The following is a 22,363-nucleotide window of genomic DNA, read 5'->3' on the forward strand; positions in this document are numbered from 1 at the left end:
CGAACAGCGCAACTGCAGCGTTCGCTACCAAATATCGCGAACGGGGCGCTGCGCACACCGATGACGTCATCGGTGGCGGAGCAGCGCAAATGGCTAACGCCACCATTAGCACCCCTGCTGAATATCGCGGGAGACGCAGCCAGTGGCGCTACAGCCACTGACTGCATCTTTAGGCGCTAACAGGTGGCGCTACTCACCCAATTTCTCCCCCAAAGACTATAAAACAAAACACAAGCAAGATCCAAATGCTGAGGATAAAGTTTAATTTCACTAAACATAGTGCACAGATTAAAATCTCTCCCTGTTGGAACAGTGTGGTGTCATATTAATCTCAACCGATATGAAAACCCGCAGCCATTCCAGACTGCTCCATTTAGTTAAGAACAGGTTGATCTTGTTTTTTTGTCGACAGTAAACTCACAGTTCAAACAACCTGCAGGCAATCCACGTCACACTCGGCTTTGCAACTCCTTCAGCTCGAATGACACTGCTGTGTGGGGGCTGCTCCCTGGAGAAAGAATGAATACCACGCCTTTCACAATCTCAGCACGTCCCAAAGCTCTTTACAGTCAATGAAGTACTTTGCTTGAAATGCGGTCACTGTTGTACTGTGGGAAACGTGGCAGCCAATTTTCACACAGCAAGCTCCCACAAACAGCAATGAGATAATGAGAGAGTGACGTTGGTTGAGCGATAAATATTGGCCCGGGACGCCGGGGAGAACTCCCCCCCTGCTCTTCCTCGGAATAGTGCCACGGGATCTTTTACATCCAGGGCAGACGGGGTCTCGGTTCACCGTCTCATCCGAAAGACGGCAGCTTCAGCAGGGCAGCGCTCGCTCGCTGCTGCACCACCAGTGTCAACCTGGATTATGAGCTCAGGCCTCTGGAGTGGGGACTCGAACCGCAACCTTCTGACTCACAGAGGCGAGAGTGGCTACCCAGTGAGCCACGGCCGATGGAGGTAGTCTAAAACTTTATGTCTCCGTGTGCTTTGCTTTGACTGCCCAATGGCGAGTCCCCATCCAGAGGGCATCCTGTGCCTTTCCTTCCAACTCCAGTTTGAAGCAAGTGGCTCCTGGTTTCTCCAGAGACTTCGGCGCCGAGCGGCCTCGCTCACCCTGGCTGGGGTTGCCAACCCCCCAGGACTGCCCTGGAGTCTCCACAAATGAACGATTAAACCGCCTGGACACTGCTGCGAGCAAACCCAGGGCGACAAATCATAGGGGCATGAAAAAAAAAGTGCGTTTTCTTCATTTTCCTTCAACAGTTTTTGTTTCTTAGTCGTAAAAATATTGGAGGCGGGGTGGGGGAAAAAGATGGCTGTTTGACTAGGTGAGACGGTTGGAAGTGGCAGGTCAGGTGATGAAACGCCCAGGAATACGGCCAACCAGAGTTGGAGCCGCCTCCGACGTGTTGAAGCCCACATCCCTCGACACACTGGCCGATGAAAGCACGTTAGCAGAGGAAGATCCCAAACCCCGCCCTCCCCACCAACGACATCAGAGAACCTTCGAGACGGGACAGAGCCTTAACTTGCCTCCGAGGCAGACGAGACATTAGCGGACGCTTTCGGACAACTTGTTCAAAGCCTGCGAGAGGGCCATCACCGTGTCCAGGATCCTCTGGCGGTCGGCCTCCGCCAGGCGCTCCCCGCAGCGCTGGGCGAAGCGGTCGGGGTGCCAGACCGCTTGCTGCTGCCGCAGGTACCGGCGGTAAGCCGCCCGCTCGCTCCGGTCCACCCCGTGGAGGATGACAGCCACCATTTCCTCCGCCGTGCCCTTGGGGGCGGGCCAGGGGATGTCGGCGTAGGCCAGCCGGTCGCCGCCAGCAACCGCGGCGGAGCCCCGGCCGAAGACGTCAGCGCAGCCGCGCTCGTAGCGCTGCTTGCGGCTATGCGTCAGCTCCTTCTCTTTCCGCCCGGCGCGCTCCAGGTATTGCCGGTGTTTCGCCTCCAGCCGCTCCTGGAACTCCCGCCGTTCCTTTTCCTTGCGCTCCTGCTCTTCTGCCGCCCTTGGGGCCTTCCCCCGCCAGCTGCTGCCCGCCGCCCGGGCCCGCTTGCCCGCGTACTCCTTCGCCAGGCGGTCGGCCCAGTCATCGTACGTCTGCGGCTCAGGATCGGGCAGGAAGAAATCCTCTGATTGAAATGAAAGCAAAGAAAATGAGAATCAGTGAAATCCAATGAACTTGCAGCCCTCATCAACATCAAGGCCGCCTCCAATGAAACCTCGCCGTGTCAGCCTCTGGTTCAGCGGGTAGCACTCTCACCTCTGAATCAGAAAGTTATGGGTTCAAGTCCCACTCCAGAGACTTGAGCACCAAAATCTAGGCTGACACTCCAGTGAAGTGCTGAGGGAGTGCTGCACTGCCGGAGGTGCCGTCTCTCAGACGAGACGTTAAACTGAGGACCCCGTCTGCCCTCCCAGGTGGATGTAAAAGACCCCACGGCACTACTACAAAGAAGAGCAGGGGAGTTATCCCCGGTGTTCTGACCAATATTTATCCCTCAATTAACAGAACAAAAACAGATTATCTGGGTGTTATCACATTGCTGTTTGTGGGAGCTTGCTCCCCAGCTCTTCTCCGAAATAGTGGCCGTGGGATCTTCCACGTCCACCTGAGTGAGCAGGTTTAATGTCCAATCCGAAAGGCGGCACCTCTGACAGCGCAGCGCTCCCTCAGCACTGCAGTGGGGGTGTTAGTTTGGATTTTTGTGCTCAAGTCTCTGGAGTGGGGAATTCAACCCACGACCTTCTGACTCAGAGGCGAGAGTGCTGCCCACTGAACTGTGGCTGCCAGCTCTCGCTAACTTTCAGAATTTCTATCTATGCTTCCATAGTGGGGTGGGGGAATACCCTGGTGAATAATATGTTAAAAATGCTACAACTGAGCTAAGCTTAGCTCTCAAGGGGATAAATTCACAGGGCTGCAGGGACGGGAGATGCAGATTAGAATTTCGAAAAGGCACCCGAACCAGTGTGCGGGCCACAATGAAAAGGTTGTTTCACACTGCAGTGGTTGTTTCTATCTGTTGCTGGGACAACGACATTCCTTTGAACTCAGCTACTTTTGGACTGGCAGATTCTGCTCTTCAGTGGTGGCAATTGGTTTTGACTAAAGCTGAGGGGAAAAGCACTTCTCTGGCGTGGTACAAACTTCTACAATCGGTGGAAGAAGTTTGGAGCTCTCTTCCACAAACGGCAATTGATGCTAGGTCAATTGATAATTTTAAATCGGAGATTGATAGATTTTTGTTAACCAAAGGTATAGAGGGATATGGAGTTAGGTCACAGATCAGCTGGGGGAGGGAGTGAGAGGGAGAGGAGAGTGAGGGGATGGGGGGGTGAGAGGGAGGGGGTGGGGGTGAGTGAGAGGGAGGGAGGGAGGGGGTGGGGGGTAAGGGGGGAGTGAGAGGGAGGGAGGGAGGGGGTGGGGGAGTGAGAGGGAGGGGGAGTGAGAGGGGGGAGCGAGAGCGGGGGGGTTGGGGAGCGAGAGCGGGGGGGTTGGGGAGCGAGAGCGGGGGGGTTGGGGAGCGAGAGCGAGGGGGTTGGGGAGCGAGAGCGAGGGGGTTGGGGAGCGAGAGCGAGGGGGTTGGGGAGCGAGAGCGAGGGGGTTGGGGAGCGAGAGCGAGGGGGTTGGGGAGCGAGAGCGAGGGGGTTGGGGAGCGAGAGCGAGGGGGTTGGGGAGCGAGAGCGAGGGGGTTGGGGAGCGAGAGCGAGGGGGTTGGGGAGCGAGAGCGAGGGGGTTGGGGAGCGAGAGCGAGGGGGTTGGGGAGCGAGAGCGAGGGGGTTGGGGAGCGAGAGCGAGGGGGTTGGGGAGCGAGAGCGAGGGGGTTGGGGAGCGAGAGCGAGGGGGTTGGGGAGCGAGAGCGAGGGGGTTGGGGAGCGAGAGCGAGGGGGTTGGGGAGCGAGAGCGAGGGGGTTGGGGAGCGAGAGCGAGGGGGTTGGGGAGCGAGAGCGAGGGGGTTGGGGAGCGAGAGCGAGGGGGTTGGGGAGCGAGAGCGAGGGGGTTGGGGAGCGAGAGCGAGGGGGTTGGGGAGCGAGAGCGAGGGGGTTGGGGAGCGAGAGCGAGGGGGTTGGGGAGCGAGAGCGAGGGGTGGGAGAGCGAGAGCGAGGGGGTTGGGGAGCGAGAGCGAGGGGGTTGGGGAGCGAGGGGGTTGGGGAGCGAGAGCGAGGGGGTTGGGGAGCGAGAGCGAGAGCGAGGGGTGGGAGAGCGAGAGCGAGGGGTGGGAGAGCGAGAGCGAGGGGTGGGAGAGCGAGAGCGAGGGGTGGGAGAGCGAGAGCGAGGGGTGGGAGAGCGAGAGCGAGGGGTGGGAGAGCGAGAGCGAGGGGTGGGAGAGCGAGAGCGAGGGGTGGGAGAGCGAGAGCGAGGGGTGGGAGAGCGAGAGCGAGGGGTGGGAGAGCGAGAGCGAGGGGTGGGAGAGCGAGAGCGAGGGGTGGGAGAGCGAGAGCGAGGGGTGGGAGAGCGAGAGCGAGGGGTGGGAGAGCGAGAGCGAGGGGTGGGAGAGCGAGAGCGAGGGGTGGGAGAGCGAGAGCGAGGGGTGGGAGAGCGAGAGCGAGGGGTGGGAGAGCGAGAGCGAGGGGTGGGAGAGCGAGAGCGAGGGGTGGGAGAGCGAGAGCGAGGGGTGGGAGAGCGAGAGCGAGGGGTGGGAGAGCGAGGGGTGGGAGAGCGAGGGTGAGGGGTGGGGGAGTGAGGGGGAGAGTGTGGTGGAGTGAGAGGGAGGGGTGGGGGAGTGATGGGAAAGGAGGGGGTGGGGGAGTGAGAGGGAGGGGGTGGGGGAGTGAGGGAGAGGGGGTGTGGTAGTGAGGGGGAGGGGGTGGGGAGTGAGGGGGAGGGGGTGGGGAGGGAGAGGGAGTGGGTGGGGAGGGAGGGGGAGTGAGAGGGAGGGGGAGTGAGAGGGAGGGGTGTGAGAGGGAGGGGGAGGGAGGGGGAGAGGGAGGGGGAGGGGGAGGGAGTGAGAGGGAGGGGAGCGAGGGGGAGTGAGAGGGAGGGAGGGGGGAAGTGAGAGGGAGGGGGAGTGAGGGGGTGGGGGAGGGAGTGGGAGGGTTGGTGGAGGGAGGGGGTGGGTGTGAGAGAGGGAGGGAGGGGGAGAGGGAGGGGGTGGGAGAGGAGGGGGTGGGAGAGGGAGGGAGGGGGAGAGGGAGGGGGAGGGAGGGGGAGTGAGAGGGGGAGGGAGAGTGAAATGATGGGGGCGCAGGGGCTAGCAGTGAGAGGAAAAAAGGGGTGCCGAGAGTGAGGGTGGAAATGTCTAGTCACAATGCGCTGGTCATCATGAGTGCGTGGGGCAGGTTGATGGACAAGCTCATCTTTTCCTGTCCGTCAATTTTGAATAAGAACATAAGAAAAAGGAGCAGGAGTCGGCCATCTGTCCCTTTTTAGCCTTCTCCGCCAGTCAATAAGATCATGGCTGATCTTTGACCTGAACTCCACCTTCCCGCACTATTCCCATATCCCTTGATTCCCTTAGAATCCAAAAATCTCTGTCCTAAATATACTCAACGACTGAGCCTCCACAGCCCTCTGGGGTAGAGAATTCCAAAGATTCACCACCCTCTGAGTGAAGTAATTTCTCCTCATCTCAGTCCTGAATGGCCGACCCCTTATTCCGAGACTGTGACCCCTGGTTCTAGATTCCCCAGCCAGGAGAAACATGAGGGTAAGTCGGTCAGTAGGGACTTTCTGTTGATGAGTAAGTCTCTCCGCGTGCTGGAAATGAGTGGCTTGTTTTCTCTCTATTTTAAGATTTTTAAGTGTTGACGACAGAGGTTGCCCTCGGCTACATCTGGCAGCTGAAGTACGAGGCCGCATCGCAAAACTTCGAGATCACCCTCCTCCTGCACACGTGGCAGCTCCTGCTGTGTACAAAAGCAACGGGAGTTGTGCTAAATCTTTACAAATCACTGGTTAGACCTCAGCTGGAGTATTGTGCTCAAATCTGGGCATCGCACTTTAGGAAGGATGTCAAGGCCTTGGAGAGGGAGCAGAGATTTACTGGAACAGTATCAGGGATGAGAGACTTCAGTTCTGTGGAGAGACTGGAGAAGCTGGGACTGTTCTCCTTGGAGCAGAGAAGGTTAAGAGGTGATTTGATGGAGGTGTTCAAAGTTATGAAGGATTTTGATAAAGTAAACAGTGGCAGGAAGACACAGCGAGTTATTGTGATCGGGAATGAACTGCCTGTAAAGGGTGGTGGAAGCAGATTTGAAGGGGGTAAAATTTACAGGGCTATGGGGAAAGGGCAGGAGTAGTGGGACCAATTGGATCGCTCTTTCAAAGAGCCGGCATGGGCACGATGGGCCGAATGGCCTCCTTCTGTGCTGCATCATTCTATGGCTTCAAAAATTAGCATAAGATATAGTACGGAGTCCAGTTCGACGTAGTACTGCTTCCACGGAGTACTAAACTCGGAATTTGGTGAGTGAGGGAATTTGGTGTATTGAGGTAAGTGGTGCTGTTCTGGTATTTTAAAAAACAAGGAGCGGTCAGAGAGAGGGAGCATGAGACAGCGATACCGGAGAGCTGAGGTCTAGAGATATTCATTCAAATTAATAGATTAAACAAGATACTAATTAGCTTCTGAAAGAGGGAAGAGACGTTTTTTAGATTATGAATGGGCAGCTGATGCCTACTGCTTGCAATTCCTGCGGCATGTGGGAACTTCAGGACACTCCATGGGGGTGATTTTCATTCAGAAGTCGGGAAGGAGGCGGGACTACAACTTTCGGGGTTGTCGTCCCGCCTCCATCGAGATGCGGCCAATCCACGCGATTTTAACTTGATTGACATTGGCCAATTAAGGGCCACCCGGCAACAGGTGACGTCACAGACTGACATTTCATCTGTCAAGACGTTTTGACAGATGAAATATCAGTGTTTCACAGCTGTTTGAAGCTGTCAAACACTGACAGTCTTACTTCTAACCTGAGTCCTTCTACACAGACTCAGTTAGAAATCTCTCGGGCACAGAAAGCTGCAGGCTGTCACTTTTGACAGATCGCAGCCGTTCTGCTTTCTGTGCCAGTTAGATGATGGACTCCCGAAATCTAGAGGAAGGAAGGCTGAAAAGGTAAGTACAGGTCATTTAAACTTCTTTACACATTTTAGACACACCAAACACACTTACCTTTGCACTCATGCACACATCACTCACCTGAACACCGACGTCTCGATCCCTCCAAGTCCTTCAAACCCGACTCCTCTAACTTGGCGTGCTTTGGAGCCGTCGGGAATCCCACACTTCAACCTTAAAAATAGGGATTAGGCTAAAAACTGCCTGTTAACTACCTGTTAACAGGCAGTTAATTGGTACTAATCCCTTCCCGCCTCGGGTAGGCGGGTCCCAGTCCGGGGCTGTTACCCACCTCCTTTGAAACTTACATGGAGGCGGGTTGGGGGCGGGATGGTGTCGGGACCCCTGAATTCGGGACTTTAACCCCCCGCACGCCTCCAATCCCGACTCCACGGGTAAATGAAAATCGACCCCCATGTGTCTCGGGGGACCATGTGTGTAGGAAGTGTTTCCAGCTGCTTGAGCTCGAGCTCAGGGTTTCTGAACTTGAGGGGATGCTGGAGTCACTGCGGAGCATCAGGGAGGCTGAGCGTTTCCTCAAGGGTGGCCACCCCACAGGCAGAGGGAGTTCAGGCTAGTAAATGGGCGGCCATCCGGAAGAGTAGGAAGAGGCAGGAAGTGCAGGAGTCTTCGGGGTGTGTGTGTGTCACTCTCAAACTGGTACTCAGCATTGGAGGCTGCTGGGAGTGACGACCATGGCACCAATGGGCAAGGGACTGCACTGGGTGGGTGGGGTGGGGGGGGGGTGGGGGTGGACAGCAAAGCGTAGAAATGCAGTCGTTATAGGAGATTCCATAGTTAGGGGGACAGACAGGCGTTTCTGTAACTGTCATTGTGAGTCCCGCATGGTGTATTGCCTCCCTGGTGCCAGGGTAAAGGACATCACGGAGAATATTCTGCAGGGGGGAAGGGAGTGAGCCAGAAGTTGTGGTACACGTCGGTGCCAACGACATAAAGAGGGCAGGTATTGAGGTCCTACAGTCAGCCTTTCAGGAGCTAGGGAGGAAGTTTAAAAAGTAGGACCTCAAAAGGTAGTAATCTCTGGATTACTCCCAGTGCCACGCGCCAGCGAGAGTAGAAATAGGAAGACAGGGAGGATCAATGCGTGGCTTGAGGCATGGTGCAGGAGGGAGGGCTTGAGATTCTTGGGGCATTGGGGCCAGTTCTGGGGCAGGAGGCACCTATTCAAAAGGGACGGGTTGCACCTCAACAGGACTGGGACCAATGTCCTCACTGGGAGGTTCACTAGTGTGGTTGGGAAGGGTTTAAATTAAATTGGCAGGGGGGGTGGGTACCAGCATATAGAAGTAGAAAAGAGGAATAAGGTGCATAAAGGAGGGGGAGTGTTGGATAGTACTAGAGAAGGAAGTAGTACCATATTCAATAGGAGCAGACTAAGGACTGTGAGGAATACAAAGACAGGTTTGGAATGTATGTATGTAAACGCTCAAAGTGTGGTGAATAAGGTTGGTGAGCTACAAGCACAATTAGCCATGTGGGAATACGATGTAGTAGCAATAAAGGAAACGTGGCTTAAAAACTGTGAGGACTGGGCACTTAATATTCAAGGGTACAAGGAGTTCAGAAAAGATAGGGAATGAAAAAAGGGAGGTGGGGTGGCAGTATTGATTAGGGAAGACATTGTAGTGTTGGAAAGAGAGGATGTCCTTGATGGGGCAAGGATGGAATCGATTTGGTTAGAGTTGAGAAGCAAAAAGGGTATGATCACGCTATTGGTATTCTACAGGCCTCCAAATAGTGAGAAGATAGAGGAGCAAATCGGCAGGGAAATTGCAGAGGTGTGCAAGAAGTATAGAGTGGTGTAATTGAGGGACTTTAATTACCCAAATATCGATTGGGATAATGTTAGAGTAAAGGGAAAGGAGGGGGAGGAATTTCTGAAATGTGTTCAGGAGAACTTCCTTGACCAGTATGTTCTTGGCCCAACTAGGAAGGAGGCATTGCCAGATCTGGTGCTGGGGAATGAGGTGGGCCAGGTCGACCAAGTGTCTGAGGGAGAACACTTGGGTACGAGTGATCATCGTATTTAGATTAGTAATGGAGAAGAGCAAGGAACAATCTAGAGTGGAACTTCTAAATTGGAATAGGGCTAACTTCAATGGGATGCGAAAGGATCTAGCCAGGGTAAAATGGAACCAAAGACTGACAGGAAAAACTGTAACAGAAAAATGGGTGAACTTTAAGGAGGAGATGATTCAGGTACAGGCTAGGTACATTCCAATAAGAGGGAAAGGTAAGGGAACCAAAGCAAAGGCTCCTTGGATGACGAGGGAGATAGAGAAGATGATGAAACAAAAAAGAGGGTGTATGATGTATGTCAGGTGAATTCTTCAAGTGAGAACCAGGCCAAATACAATAAGTTGAGAGGGGAAGTGAAGAGGAAAATAAGATTGGCAAAGAGAGAATATGAGAGTAGAATGGCAGTTAACATAAAAGGGAACCCAAAAATCTTCTCCCAGCATGTAAATAGTAAGCAGGTAGTAAGAGGTGGGGTGGGGCCTATTAGAGACAAAGAAGGTGATATATGTTTAGAGGCGCAGGGCAAGGCTAGAATACTCAATGAGTACTTTGTATCGGTGTTTACTAAGGAGGTGGATGCTGACAAAATATCGGTAGAAGCGAAGATGGTAGAGGTAATGGAAGGGGTGAAAATTGATAGGCAGGATGTACTGGAAAGGCTGGGTGTGCTTAGAGTGGATAAGTCACCTGGTCCAGATGGCTTGAATCCCAGGTTGCTAAGGGAATTCGGGGAGGAGATAGCGGAAGGGCTTGCCATAGTCTTCCAATCTTTCCTAGATGCGGGGGAGGTGCCAGAGGATTAGAAAGTGGCAAATGTGACACCCTTGATCAAGAAAGGGTGCAAGGACAATCCTAGTAACTACAGGCCGGTCAGTTTAACATCAGTAAGGTTTTAGAAACAATAATCAGGGAAAAAATTAACAGGCACTTGGAGGTTTTAAGTTAATTAAGGAGAGCCAACACGGATTTGTAAAAGGCAGATCAAATTTGACTAATCTAATTGAATTTTTTGATGAAGTAACAGAGAGGATTGATGCAGGGAATGCAGTGGATGTAGTCTACATGGATTTTAAGAAAGCGTTTGACAAAGTACCACATAAAAGGCTGGTTAACAAAATTGAGGCTCATGGAATAGGTGGGTCAGTGGCAGCTTGGATAAGAAATTGGCTTCAGGACAGAAAACAGTGAGTTTAATGAGGCAGGATTAATAAAAAATGTCCTAGTAAAGGATCCCCTTGGAATGAGTGACCATAACATGGTTGAATTCCAAATTCAGTTGGAGGGTGAGAGAGTTGGATCTCAAACCAGTGTACTAAGCTTAAATAAAGGAGACTATGAAGGTATGAGAGCAGAGTTGACTAACGTGGACTGGGAAAATAGATTAAAGTGTAAGACGGTACATGAGCAGTGGTGTACATTCAAGGAGATATTTCACAACTTTCAAGAAAAATATATTCCACTGAGGAAAAAGGGGCGTAAAAGAAAAGACAGCCATCCGTGGCTAAGTAAAGTAATAAAGGATAGTATCCAACTAAAAACAAGGGCATATAAAGTAGCCAAATCTAGTGGGAGGATAGAAGATTGGGAAGCATTTAAAAGCCAGCAAAGAATAACTAAAAGATTAATTAAGAAAGGGAAGATAGATTCTGAAAGTAAACTGGCAAAAAATATAAAAACAGATAGCAAGAGTTTCTACAGTTATATAAAAAGAAAAAGGGTGGCGAAAGCGAATGTTGGTCCCTTAGAGGACGAGACCGGGAAATTAGTGGTGGGGAACATGGAGATGGTAAAAACGCTGAACAAATATTTTGTATCAGTCTTTACAGTAGAGGACATTAAAAATATCCCAACACTGGACAAACAGGGGGCTAAACACGATTAAAATCACTAAGGAGGTGGTACTCGGTAAGATAATGGGACTAAAGGCAGATAAATCCCCTGGACCTGATGGGTTACATCCTAGGGTCTTGAGAGAAGTGGCGGTGGGGATTGCGGATGCATTAGTGGTAATTTTCCAGAACTCCCTGGATTCAGGTAAGGTCCCAGCAGATTGGAAAACTGCTAATGTAATGCCCTTATTTAAAAAGGGAAGTAGACAAAAGGCTGGAAACTATAGACCAGTTAGCCTAACATCTGTGGTTGGTAAAATAAGGAAGCAGTAACAGGACATTTGGATAAGCATAATTTAATCGGACAGAGTCAGCATGGTTTTATGAAGGGGAAGTCATGTTTGACAAATTTGCTCAAATTCTTTGAGGACGTAACAAACAGGGTAGGTAAAGGGAAGCCAGTGGATGTGGTGTATTTGGACTTCCAAAAGGCATTTGACAAGGTGCCACACAAAAGATTACTGCACAAGATAAAAAATCACGGGATTGGGGGTAATATACTGGCATGGGTGGAAGATTGGCTATCTAACAGAAAACAGAGAGTTGGGATAAATGGTTCATTCTCGGGTTGGCAATCTGTGACTAGTGGTGTTCTGCAGGGGTCAGTGCTGGGACCCCAACTCTTTACAATCTATATTAACGATTTGGAGGAAGGGACCGAGTGCAACATATTCAAGTTTGCCGACGATACAAAGATGGGAGGGAAAGCAGTGAGTGAGGAGGACATAAAAAACCTGCAAAAGGACATAGACAGGCTAAGTGAGTGGGCAGAAATTTGGCAGATGGAATATAATGTTGGAAAGTGTGAGGTTATGCACTTTGGCAGAAAAAATCAAAGAGCAAGTTATTATCTAAATGGAGAGAAACTGCAAAGTGCTACAGTACAAAGGGATCTGGGGGTCCTGGTGCATGAAACACAGAAGGTTAGTATGCAGGTACAGCAGGTGATCAGGAAGGCCAATGGAATCTTGGCTTTTATTGCAAAAGGGATGGAGTATAAAAGCAGGGAAGTCTTGCTTCAGTTATACAGGGTACTGGTGAGGCCACACCTGGAATACTGCGTACAGTTTTGGTTTCCATATTTAAGAAAAGATATACTTGCTCTCGAGGCAGTTCAGAGAAGGTTCACTCGGTTGATTCCAGAGATGAGGGGGTTGACTTATGAGGAAAGGTTGAGTAGGTTGGGCCTCTACTCATTGGAATTCAGAAGAATGAGAGGTGATCTTATCGAAACATATAAGATTGTGAGGGGGCTTGATCGGGTGGATGCAGGGAGGATGTTTCCATTGATGGGTAAGACTAGAACTAGGGGGCACAATCTTAGAATAAGGGGCTGCCCTTTCAAAACTGAAATGAGGAGAAACTTCTTCACTCAGAGGGTAGTAAATCTATGGAATTTGCTTCCTCAGAGAGCTGTGGAAGCTGCGACATTAAATAAAATTAAAACGGAGATAGACAGTTTCCTAGCTGATAAGGGAACTAGGGGTTACGGGGAGCGGGCAGGGAAGTGGACGCGAGTCTAGGTTCGGATCAGCCATGATCCTACTGAATGGCAGAGCAGGCCCGAGGGGCCGTATGGCCTACTTCTGCTCCTACTTATGTTCTTATGTGGTAAATGCTTGTTTTTTCAGACTGGAGGATGGTAGACAGTGGTGTTCCCCAAGGGTCAGTGCTGGGACCATTGCTTTTTTTTTGATATATATAAATGGCTTGGATATTGGAACACAAAGTAAAATTTCAAAATTTGCCTATGATACCAAACTTGGAGGTGTGGCAAACAGTGAGGAGGATACCAATCGACAGGACATAGATAGGCTAGCAGAATGGGCAGACAAGTGGCAGATGGAATTTAATACAGAGAAGTGTGAAGTGATGCATTTTGGCAGAAGGGACAGGGAGAGGCAATATATACTTAATGGCACAGTTTTAAAGAGTGTGCAGGGACAGAGGGACCTGGGGATTCATGTGCATAGATCTTTGAAGGTGGCAGGACATATTGAGAGAGTAGGTAGCAAAACATATGAGATCTTGGGCTTCATAAATTGAGGCATTGAGTAAAAAAGCAGAGATGTTATGCTGAACCTTTATAAAGCGCTGGTTAGGGCACAACTAGAGTATTGCATCCAGATCTGGTCGCCACACTTTAGGAAGGATGTGAAGGTCCTCGAGAGGGTGCAGAGGAGATTTACCAGAATGGTTTCGGGAATAGGGAATTTTAGCTACAAGATTAGGATGGAGAAGATGGAGTTGTTCTCCTTGGAGCAAAGGGGAGATTTGATAGAGGAGTACAAGATTATGACGGGTTTGGATAAGGTAGATAGGCTGTTCCCATTAGCTGATGGTACAAGGACTAGGGGACACAGATTTAAGGTTTTGGGCAAGAGATACAGGGGGGATGTGAGGAAGAGCTTTTTTACACAGCGAGTGGTGATGACCTGGAATTCACTGCCGACGGAAGTAGTGGAGGCAGAGACACTCAATGATTTTAAGGGGAGACTGGATAGGCACTTGAGGGAAATAAACCTGCAGGGCTACGGGGATAGAGCGGGAGGAATGGGACTGACTGGATTGCACCACAGAGAGCCGGCACGGACTCGATGGGCCGAATGTGCTGTTATGACTCTAAGAAATAACAGTGAATCTCAAATTGTCACAATCTTCAGTTAACAATACACATATTAGAATTCAGAACGTCAAAACTTTCAACAAACACCACTTATATAAAAATAAACAAGAGTCCAAGGGGGAAAAAATGAGTCGCGCCTCCTTTAGGGTGCTAACTTCAGCGGGGCGCTACTTCTAGCACCCCCGAACAAATTAGCACCCCTGCAGCCAAAATTCACCGGTAGCGCCCCAAGATGGAAGCGGGGTGCTACTGGAAACACCCCGCCTCCCTCTTGGGGCGCTGCGAGTGAATATCCCGGCGCTGCGGCGCCTACTGCAGGCCTTCCTCCCCTTCTTAAAGGGCAGTGTGACCCAAGGCCCAGCTGGGCCACCAGGGATCGGGAGTGCCGGCACAAAAGCCCGGCACTCAAGAGAAGTGCTGGGGTCATGGAGCGCAGCCGGCACTCAGCAAGGGGTGGGGGGGGAGGGGGGGAGGAGTGCTGGCTGCAGAGGAGGCGGAGGCCGGGGACGGCAGGGGGGGACAGGTGCTGGCAGGCGGCCAGCAACAAAAATGGCTGCCCGGCACCTCGCCTTTAATTTGCGCTGCACCGGCCGCAGGTAGGCCCCCCTAACCCTGTCGGGCGTAGCGTCCAGCGGTAAGTCAGGGGGCGCTACCGAAGATCGCGGCCGGGGCGTTTCACTTGGTGATGAAGTCATCGGCGGCTGCACTACACCGCGGGGAGCTACGGTTACCGCCGCCGCTAACCTCCCGCTGTATTTCGCGGGAGGCGTTGGCGGCGCTGCGTCCAGGCGCTAATTGCTTTGCGCCCCATTAGCGCCCTCTTAGGGTGCTAACGGGGAGGCGCAAAGCAACCGAATTTTTAGGCCCAAGTCTGTCACATTAGTAGGGCAAGTGATTTATTATCGGTCAGCAGCTGCCTCATTCATTGCCTCTGGGACATTTTATGCATACATGGAGTTCAGGCGCTGCAAATCTTGCTATGTGCGGTGCTCAGTGTAGAAAAAGGTTTGCTTTAATCATTAATCCGAACCGATCAGGCTCCACCTTTATCAGAACACACCTGAGCTATAGGGGAGGGTGTATGTGCATTGTATGCTAAACAAAAGGAATGAGGAGTGAGTGATGACTGGTGTCCAAGGGACCTGTGATTTACAAAGAATTTTCTAAGAAATGTGCTCAGAAGGAAGTGCTTGGTACAAATTTCCCAGGAAACAGACAAAGAAAGACAGATTTTTGTTTCCCCCGTCCTAGGGACAAGTTCAAAATGTGACGCAAGGCCTGAACTAGGATCCATAAATATAAGATAGTCGCTAATAAATCCAATAGGGAATTCAGGGGAAACTTCTTTGCCCAGAGAGTGGTGATTACATGGAGTGGTTGAGGCAAATAGCATAGAAGCATTTAAGGGGAAGCTAGATAAACACATGAGGGAGAAAGGAATAGATGGATATGCTGATAGGCATAGATTTAAAGTGATTTCCGTTCTTGGATCCCTAAATCTCTCTGCTCCGCCACCGTTCCCAACTTCTCGCCTTTTAGAAAATACTCCTTTCTATCTTTATTAGTTCCAAACTGGATGACCTTACACATCCCCACCTTGAACTCCATCTGCCACAGGTTTTTCCCAATCACTTAATCAATGTCCCAGTGCAACTTTCTGCTCCCATCCACTCCATTTACTGTGCCACCGAACTTGGTGTTGTCAGCAAACATATTGCATTCAATTGGTTCATCCAAGTCATTTATAAACATACTAGCACGGGGTGCCCGGCGTTGCCAGGGCAATTTTGGGCCGCGCGGTCTGCCTGCCCCTGTCTGTCCCCCCTCTCTCTCCCTCTCCCCCTCTCCCTGTGCTGTCCTCTCCCTCCCTCCCCTCCCCCTGCCTAGCACCTGAGGCCCGGTGCCATTGTGATACCTGCCGTGCGGGGCCTAGCGCTTCAGGGCCGAGACGGACCCGAGCTGAGCTCCCCTGCGGATCGCGCGGCTGACGGCCGGCCGCTGCCCCGACCGCTGTGTGTGTCGGGCCGAGCGGTTGCGAGGCACGGCCCGAGTGAGCCCAACTTACCTGCCGCTCCAGCGGGGCGGGAGCGGGATCGGGAGCCGCAATGTGGGGGTTTCTTTTGCTGCTGCTGTCCCTGTGGGGATGGAAAAAATGGCGATGAAGTTTAGGGAGACTGGAGGATTAGGACCCGCCCGTGACGCACTGATTAGTCAACCATCAGGTGAGTGAACTGTAGGATTGGTCAAGCAGCACGTCACTCAACGCTAATGAGAGGTAGGATTGGTCAACCGCTAATGAGTGGATTTTTGAACGTTTTTTGTATACTGTCCAAACAATTTTTGTCTGACAAAAAAGTAAATACGCCTACGAGAGTCCCCTAACGATAAGGTTTCTTTCGATATAACATACGTGTAGGTACGCTCTATAACTTTTGATTGTATAGCTGGACAGACAGAAAGACAGAGACAGGCAGGGAGACATACCGGTTTATATATATATAGTTAAAAACGGAGCACACAGTACTTGGTCGAAGGATTAGAGGGGAGTTGAGGAGAACCTTTTTCTATCCAGAGGGTGGCGGGGGTCTGGAACGCACTGCCTGAAAGGATGGTAGAGGCAGAGACCCTCATCACATTTAAAAAGTACTTGGATATGCACTTGACCTACAATGTACGGAACAAGTGCTGGAAAGTGGGATTGGGCTGGACAGCTCTTTATCGGCCGGCACAGACACAATGGGCTGAATGGCCTCCTTCAGTGCTTTAAATTGCTATGATTCTATGAAGCAGGGTGGGAGGAGACTTGTGTGCAGCATAAACACTGGCATGAACCTGTGCTGTAAATGCTATGTACAGGAAACTTTTTTTATCCGGCACCGACGGGACCGGCGTGGTGCCGGTTGATCAAAAAGTCCGGATTACAGAGAGGTATACTTACCAAGGTACGAGAGCCCCGGTTACACGGCCACAGGTGCAGGAGCCCCGGTTACACGACACTTGTGCACGAGTCCTGGTTACACGGCCACAGATCCAGGAGTCCCTGTTGCACGGCCACAGGGGCAGGAACCCCGGTTACATGGCCACAGATCCAGGAGTCCCTGTTGCACGACCACAGGTCCAGGAACCCCGGTTACACGGCCACAGATCCAGGAGTCCCTGTTGCACCGCCACAGGTGCAGGAACCCCAGTTACACGGCCACAGATCCAGGAGTCCCTGTTGCACGGCCACAGGTGCAGGAACCCCGGTTACACGGCCACAGATCCAGGAGTCCCTGTTGCATGGCCACAGGTGCAGGAACCCCGGTTACACGGCCACAGATCCAGGAGTCCCTGTTCCACGGCCACAGGTGCAGGAACCCCGGTTACACGGCCACAGATCCAGGAGTCCCTGTTGCACGACCACAGGTGCAGGAACCCCGGTTACACGGCCATAGATCCAGGAACCCCGGTTACACGGCCACTAATATAAAGTAAAACTTACCTGAACCTACTCCTGAATTTTGCCGGTTAAGAGAGATTTCCGGATATTAGGTGCTGGTTAAAAGAGAGTTTCCTGTATTTGGGGATTGGGGGGGGGGTGGGTGGGTGGGGGGGAGGGGGCCTCGTATTTTTTATGGTGTTTACATTACTTCACGTCGCCGACCATGCACTCGACCCAATATGTAGCACCGCCCTGAACCATTCCTACAACCTCTCCATTCTTCTCACCTTCGTATCGTCCACACTTCTGGTAGAATTCATCCTCGCATTCCCCGAAGAGCTTGTGATACCACTCCCTGTCGGCGTGATCCTTCCTTGTGTCGTTCCCCTCCTCCGCTACGGCTCCCCGATACTGCTGATCGGTTTAAAAGGAAACAAGCTTTGTAGTGGAGCTGTTTTATTTTTGTACACGATGCACATTTTCGCTGTCACTGTAAATATTTTCACATGCGACGCGGACCCTAGATTTTGTGTTCCTTTCCCAGTGTGAAGCAGTGCGCGTGGAGTGTGAAATTCACTCCGAGGTGAATTAAACACTCCAAGGGTCTGTAAAAAATACCCGTTAATCTATAAATAACATGTGCGAGACGGTATGATCAAACATGAAACGTGTGTCACACTTCAGCCATCACACTTTGTTACTTGCTTAAGTTTGCACTTCTAGAAGAGCGTTCAATCAGAAATAACTATAAGCAGTGTGAAGACTCACCCAATTAAAAAAAAACTCATTGGCAGACCTCCTCAAATTAGCTCAATTTAGTCAAAACTCCCTCCCGCCCAAAATCCTTTTGGTTCCCTTTATCTCAATGACTGAAATCTTATAATATGTTCAAAATAAGGCTTGTGACGTTAAGAATTTAAAAAGTCGTATTCCACAATAACACAATTACCTACAAAATTTATTGCTGCACACCGGCACGGTAGCATGGTGGTTATGTTACTGGACTAGTCATCAAGAGGCATAGGCTAATGATCCGGAGACACGAGTTCAAATCCCACCACGGCAGCTGGGGAATTTAAATTCATTAAATAAAACTTCTATGAAGAGAGACTGGACAGACTGGGGTTGTTTTCCCTAGAGCAGAGAATGCTGAGGGGGGACCTGATTGAGGTGTACAAAATTATGAGGGGCATAGATAGGGTAGATAGAAAGGAACTTTTCCCCTTAGTAGAGGGGTCAATAACCAGGGGGCATAGTTTCAAGGTAAGGGGCAGGAGGTTTAGAGGGGATTTGAGGAAAAACTTTTTCACCCAGAGGGTGGTTGGAATCTGGAACTCACTGCCTGAAAGGGTGGTAGAGGCAGGAACCCTCACAACATTCTAGAAGCATTTAGATGAGCAATTGAAACGCCAAAGCATACAAGGCTACGGACCAAGTGCTGGAAAGTGGGATTTGAATAGACAGGGCTTGATGGCCGGCGCGGACACGATGGGCCAAAGGGCCTCTTTCTGTGCTGTATAAATCTATGACTCTAGTACCTAGTATCAGTAATGGTGACCATGAAACTATCGGATTGTCGTAAAAACCCAGCTGGTTCACTAATGTCCCTTTTAGGGAAGGAAATCTGTCGTCTGGCCTATATGTGGCCCACAGCAATGTAGTTGACTCTTAACTGCCCTGTGCCACTCAGTTGTATTCTAGAAGGCGGCTCACCACAAACTTCTCAAGGGCAATCAGGGATGGGCAATAAGTGCCGGCCTTGCCAGCACCGCCCACATCCCGTGAATGGAAAATAAAACTTTGATTAATGCTTTAGCCAGAGGTTTCAGCCTTTCCAAAATGAACAACTTCTTCAAAGATCCATCAATCTGTCAGCTGAAGACGACAACAACAACAACATGCATTTATATAGCGCCTTGAACAGAGTAAAACGTCCCAAGGCGCTTCACAGGAGCGATTAACAGACAAAATTTGACACCAAGCCACAGGAGGCAATATTAGGACAGATGACCAAAAGGTCAGAGAGGTAGGTTTTAAGGGGCGTTTTAAAGGAGGGAGAGGCAGAGAGGTGGCGAGGTTTAGGAAGGGGAATTCCAGAGCTTGGGGCCTTGGCAACTGAAGGCACGGCCGCCGATGGCGGAGCGGCGTAACATAAGAACATAAGAAATAGGAGCAGGAGTAGGCCAATCGGCCCCTCGAGCCTGCTCCGCCATTCAATAAGATCATGGCTGATCTGATCCTAACTGCCAATCCACTATCACAGAATCGGGAATGCGCAAGAGGACAGAATTAGAGAGCAGCGATCTCTGGGGGGGGGGGGGGTGGGGGGGCTGGAGGAGGTTACAGAGATAGGGAGAGGGATTTGAAAACAAAAGAATTTTAAAATGGAGGCGTTTATGCTAAACTTGTATCGAACCTTGGTTAGACCACACTTGGAGTAATGCGTACAATTCTGGTCGCCATATTATAAAAAGGATATAGAGGCACTGGAGAGGGTGCAGAGAAGATTTACAAGGATAATACCAGAAATGAGAGGGTAAACCTATCAGGAAAGGATGGACAGGCTGGGTCTCTTTTCTCTTGAAAAAAGAAGGCTGAGTGGTGACCTAATAGAGGTCTTTAAAATTATGAACGGTTTTGATAGAGTGGATACAGAGAGAGTATTTCCACTTGTGGGGAAGAGCATAATTAGAGGCCATCAATATAAGATAGTCACCAAGAAATCCAATAGGGAATTCAGGAGAAACTTCTTTACCCAGAGAGTGGTGAGAATCTGAGGAAGGATGTTCTTGCATGGAGGGAGTGCAGCGAAGATTCACCAGACTGATACCTGGGATGCCAGGAATGACGTATGAAGAGAGATTGGGTCGATTAGGCTTATATTCGCTACAGTTTAGAAGAATGAGAGGGGATCTCATTGAAACTTATAAAATTCCAACAGAGCTAGACAGACTAGATGCAGGAAGGATGTTCCCGATGGCGGGGGAATCCAGAACCAGGGGTCACAGTCTAAAGATAAGGGTGAGAATGCGCCGCCGGGCCCCGCTCCCGAGGATGAGCCGCTACTGCGCCTGTACAGGGCCTCGCATTCCGGGTCGGCCCGGGCAACCGTGAGAGTCCAGATCACCGGCAGAAATCCAACACCGGCATCTCCACATCATGGCTACTATCGACACCACAAACTGCCGGCTCAAAGTGGAGAGGATCTCCAAGAAGATCGTGCATATCGACACAGACATCAAGTTTCTACAGAGATGCAAGAAAGCAGCCAAGATCCCGAAAGGACTACAGATCACGAACCCACTCAAGTCGACCTACAACACAGACTACGCTGAGAGACTCTGCCATCGTACCTCTCGCACACTCCTCAACCATCTCATACATCAGCTCTACAGCAGACGCCGCAACTTCGAAACCAAGATAGAGTCCATGTTCTCAGCCTGTGCTCAGGACACAGCAGACCAGCTATGAGACACCGCCAAACAGACGAGGCAATGGAACTACGCTGCATAAATGCACACCAAGAACAGGAAGCTTGAGAAACTCGGCATCACCACCAGCAGCAACCAAGCCTCCCCCGGTACCACGGTTGAAACCACAGGGAAGTCCATCGTCAACTTGTCTGACCACACCCTTCAACCAGACGAAATCGAAGTTCTCAGCGAGGGCTCAATTTCTGCCCCACCACCAAAATGGACCCCATCGGTCTCGCAGCAGACACAGAGGAATTCATCAGGAGAATGAGGCTCCGGGAATTCTTCCACAAATCCCAAGATGTCAGCAGCGAACCCAATGAGACAATCAATGATCCGGAACAGCAGACAGAGGGATCCGCAGTGCAGCAACCGAAGAAGAAAGAGTCAAATTGGACCCCTCCGGAGGGTCGCTGCCCTAAGCTCGACATGTATGCTCAAGCTGTCAGGAGATGCATCAACGCCAGATTCATCAGCCGCACTCACAAGACAGTCCAGAATGTCACCCGAGCACAACACAACGCCATCCACGCTCTCAAGACCAACCACAACATCATCATCAAACCAGCAGACAAAGGAGGAGCCATCGTCATACAGAACAGAATGGGCTATTGCAAAGAAGCATACTGGACAACCAGGAACACTACAGACAGTTACCCGCAGATCCGACCAAAGAACACACCCGCCAACTCAACAGACTGATCAAGACCTTCGATCCAGACCTTCAAAGCATCCTATGCGCTCTCATCCCACGTACTCCCCACGTGGGAGACTTCTACTGCCTCCCAACGGTACACAAAGCCAACACACCCGGACGTCCTATCGTATCAGGCAACGGAACCCTGTGTGAGAACCTCTCTGGATACGTCGAGGGCATCCTGAAACCCATTGTACAGGGAACCCCCAGCTTCTGTCGCGACACTGCAGACTTCTTACAGAAACTCAGCACCCACGGACCAGTTGAACCAGGAACACTCCTCGCCACGATGGACGTCTCGGCACTCTGCACCAGTATCCCCCACGATGACGGCATCGCTGCGACAGCCTCAGTACTCAATACCAACAACAGCCAATCTCCAGATGCCATCCTACAACTCATCCGCTTCATCCTTGACCACAATGTCTTCACCTTCGACAACCAGTTCTTTACCCAAACACACGTAACAGCCATAGGGACCAAATTCGCACCCCAATACGCCAACAAGTTCGAGCAAGACTTCTTTGCTGCACAGGACCTCCAACCAACGCTATACACCAGATACATTGAAGACATTTTCTTCCTATGGACCCACGGCGAAGAATCACTGAAAAGACTACACGATAACATCAACAAGTTCCATCCCACCATCAAACTCACCATGGACTACTCCTCAGAATCGGTTTCATTCTTGGACACACGAATCTCCATCAAAGACGGACACCTCAGCACTTCACTCTACCGCAAGCCCACGGACAACCTCACGATGCTCCACTTCTCCAGCTCCCACCCTAACCACGTTAAAGAAGCCATCCCCTGTGGACAAGCCCTACGAATACACAGGATCTGCTCAGACGAGGAGGAACACGATGGACACTTACAGACGCTGAAAGACACCCTCGTAAGAGCGGGATATGACGCTCGACTCATCGATCGACAGTTCCGACGGGCCACAGCGAAAAATCGCATAGACCTCCTCAGAAGACAAACACGGGACACAACCAACAGAGTACCCTTCGTCATCCAGTACTTCCCCGGAGCGGAGAAACTACGCCATGTTCTTCGCAGCCTTCAACATGTCATTGATGACAACAAACACCTCGCTAAGGCCATCCCCACGCCTCCACTACTCGCCTTCAAACAGCCGCC

General features: G+C 51.1%; 1 protein-coding gene across 2 annotated transcripts in view; it reads right to left on the reverse strand.

Moving 5' to 3' along the window:
• Window positions 1–246: 246 nt before the first annotated feature.
• Window positions 247–22,363, reverse strand: part of nfkbil1 (nuclear factor of kappa light polypeptide gene enhancer in B-cells inhibitor-like 1) — a 29,463-nt gene continuing 7,346 nt past the window's right edge. The window contains exons 4-5 of one of the 2 annotated variants that reach the window (XM_085974992.1): window positions 17,332–17,455; window positions 247–2,136 (exon numbers count right to left, since the gene is read on the reverse strand). In XM_085974992.1, coding sequence (XP_085831118.1) covers window positions 1,559–2,136; window positions 17,332–17,455 — 702 coding nt within the window. In that variant the 3' untranslated portion in view covers window positions 247–1,558. Of the gene's footprint in view, window positions 2,137–17,331; window positions 17,459–22,363 lie in introns of both variants that reach the window. The other variant, XM_085974991.1, reaches the window with a different exon arrangement.

This window comes from Somniosus microcephalus, unplaced genomic scaffold (genome assembly GCF_052327205.1).
Source record: "Somniosus microcephalus isolate GS21.2 unplaced genomic scaffold, FLI_Smic_1.0 unresolved_chr1, whole genome shotgun sequence".
NCBI classification, from domain to species: domain Eukaryota; kingdom Metazoa; phylum Chordata; class Chondrichthyes; order Squaliformes; family Somniosidae; genus Somniosus; species Somniosus microcephalus.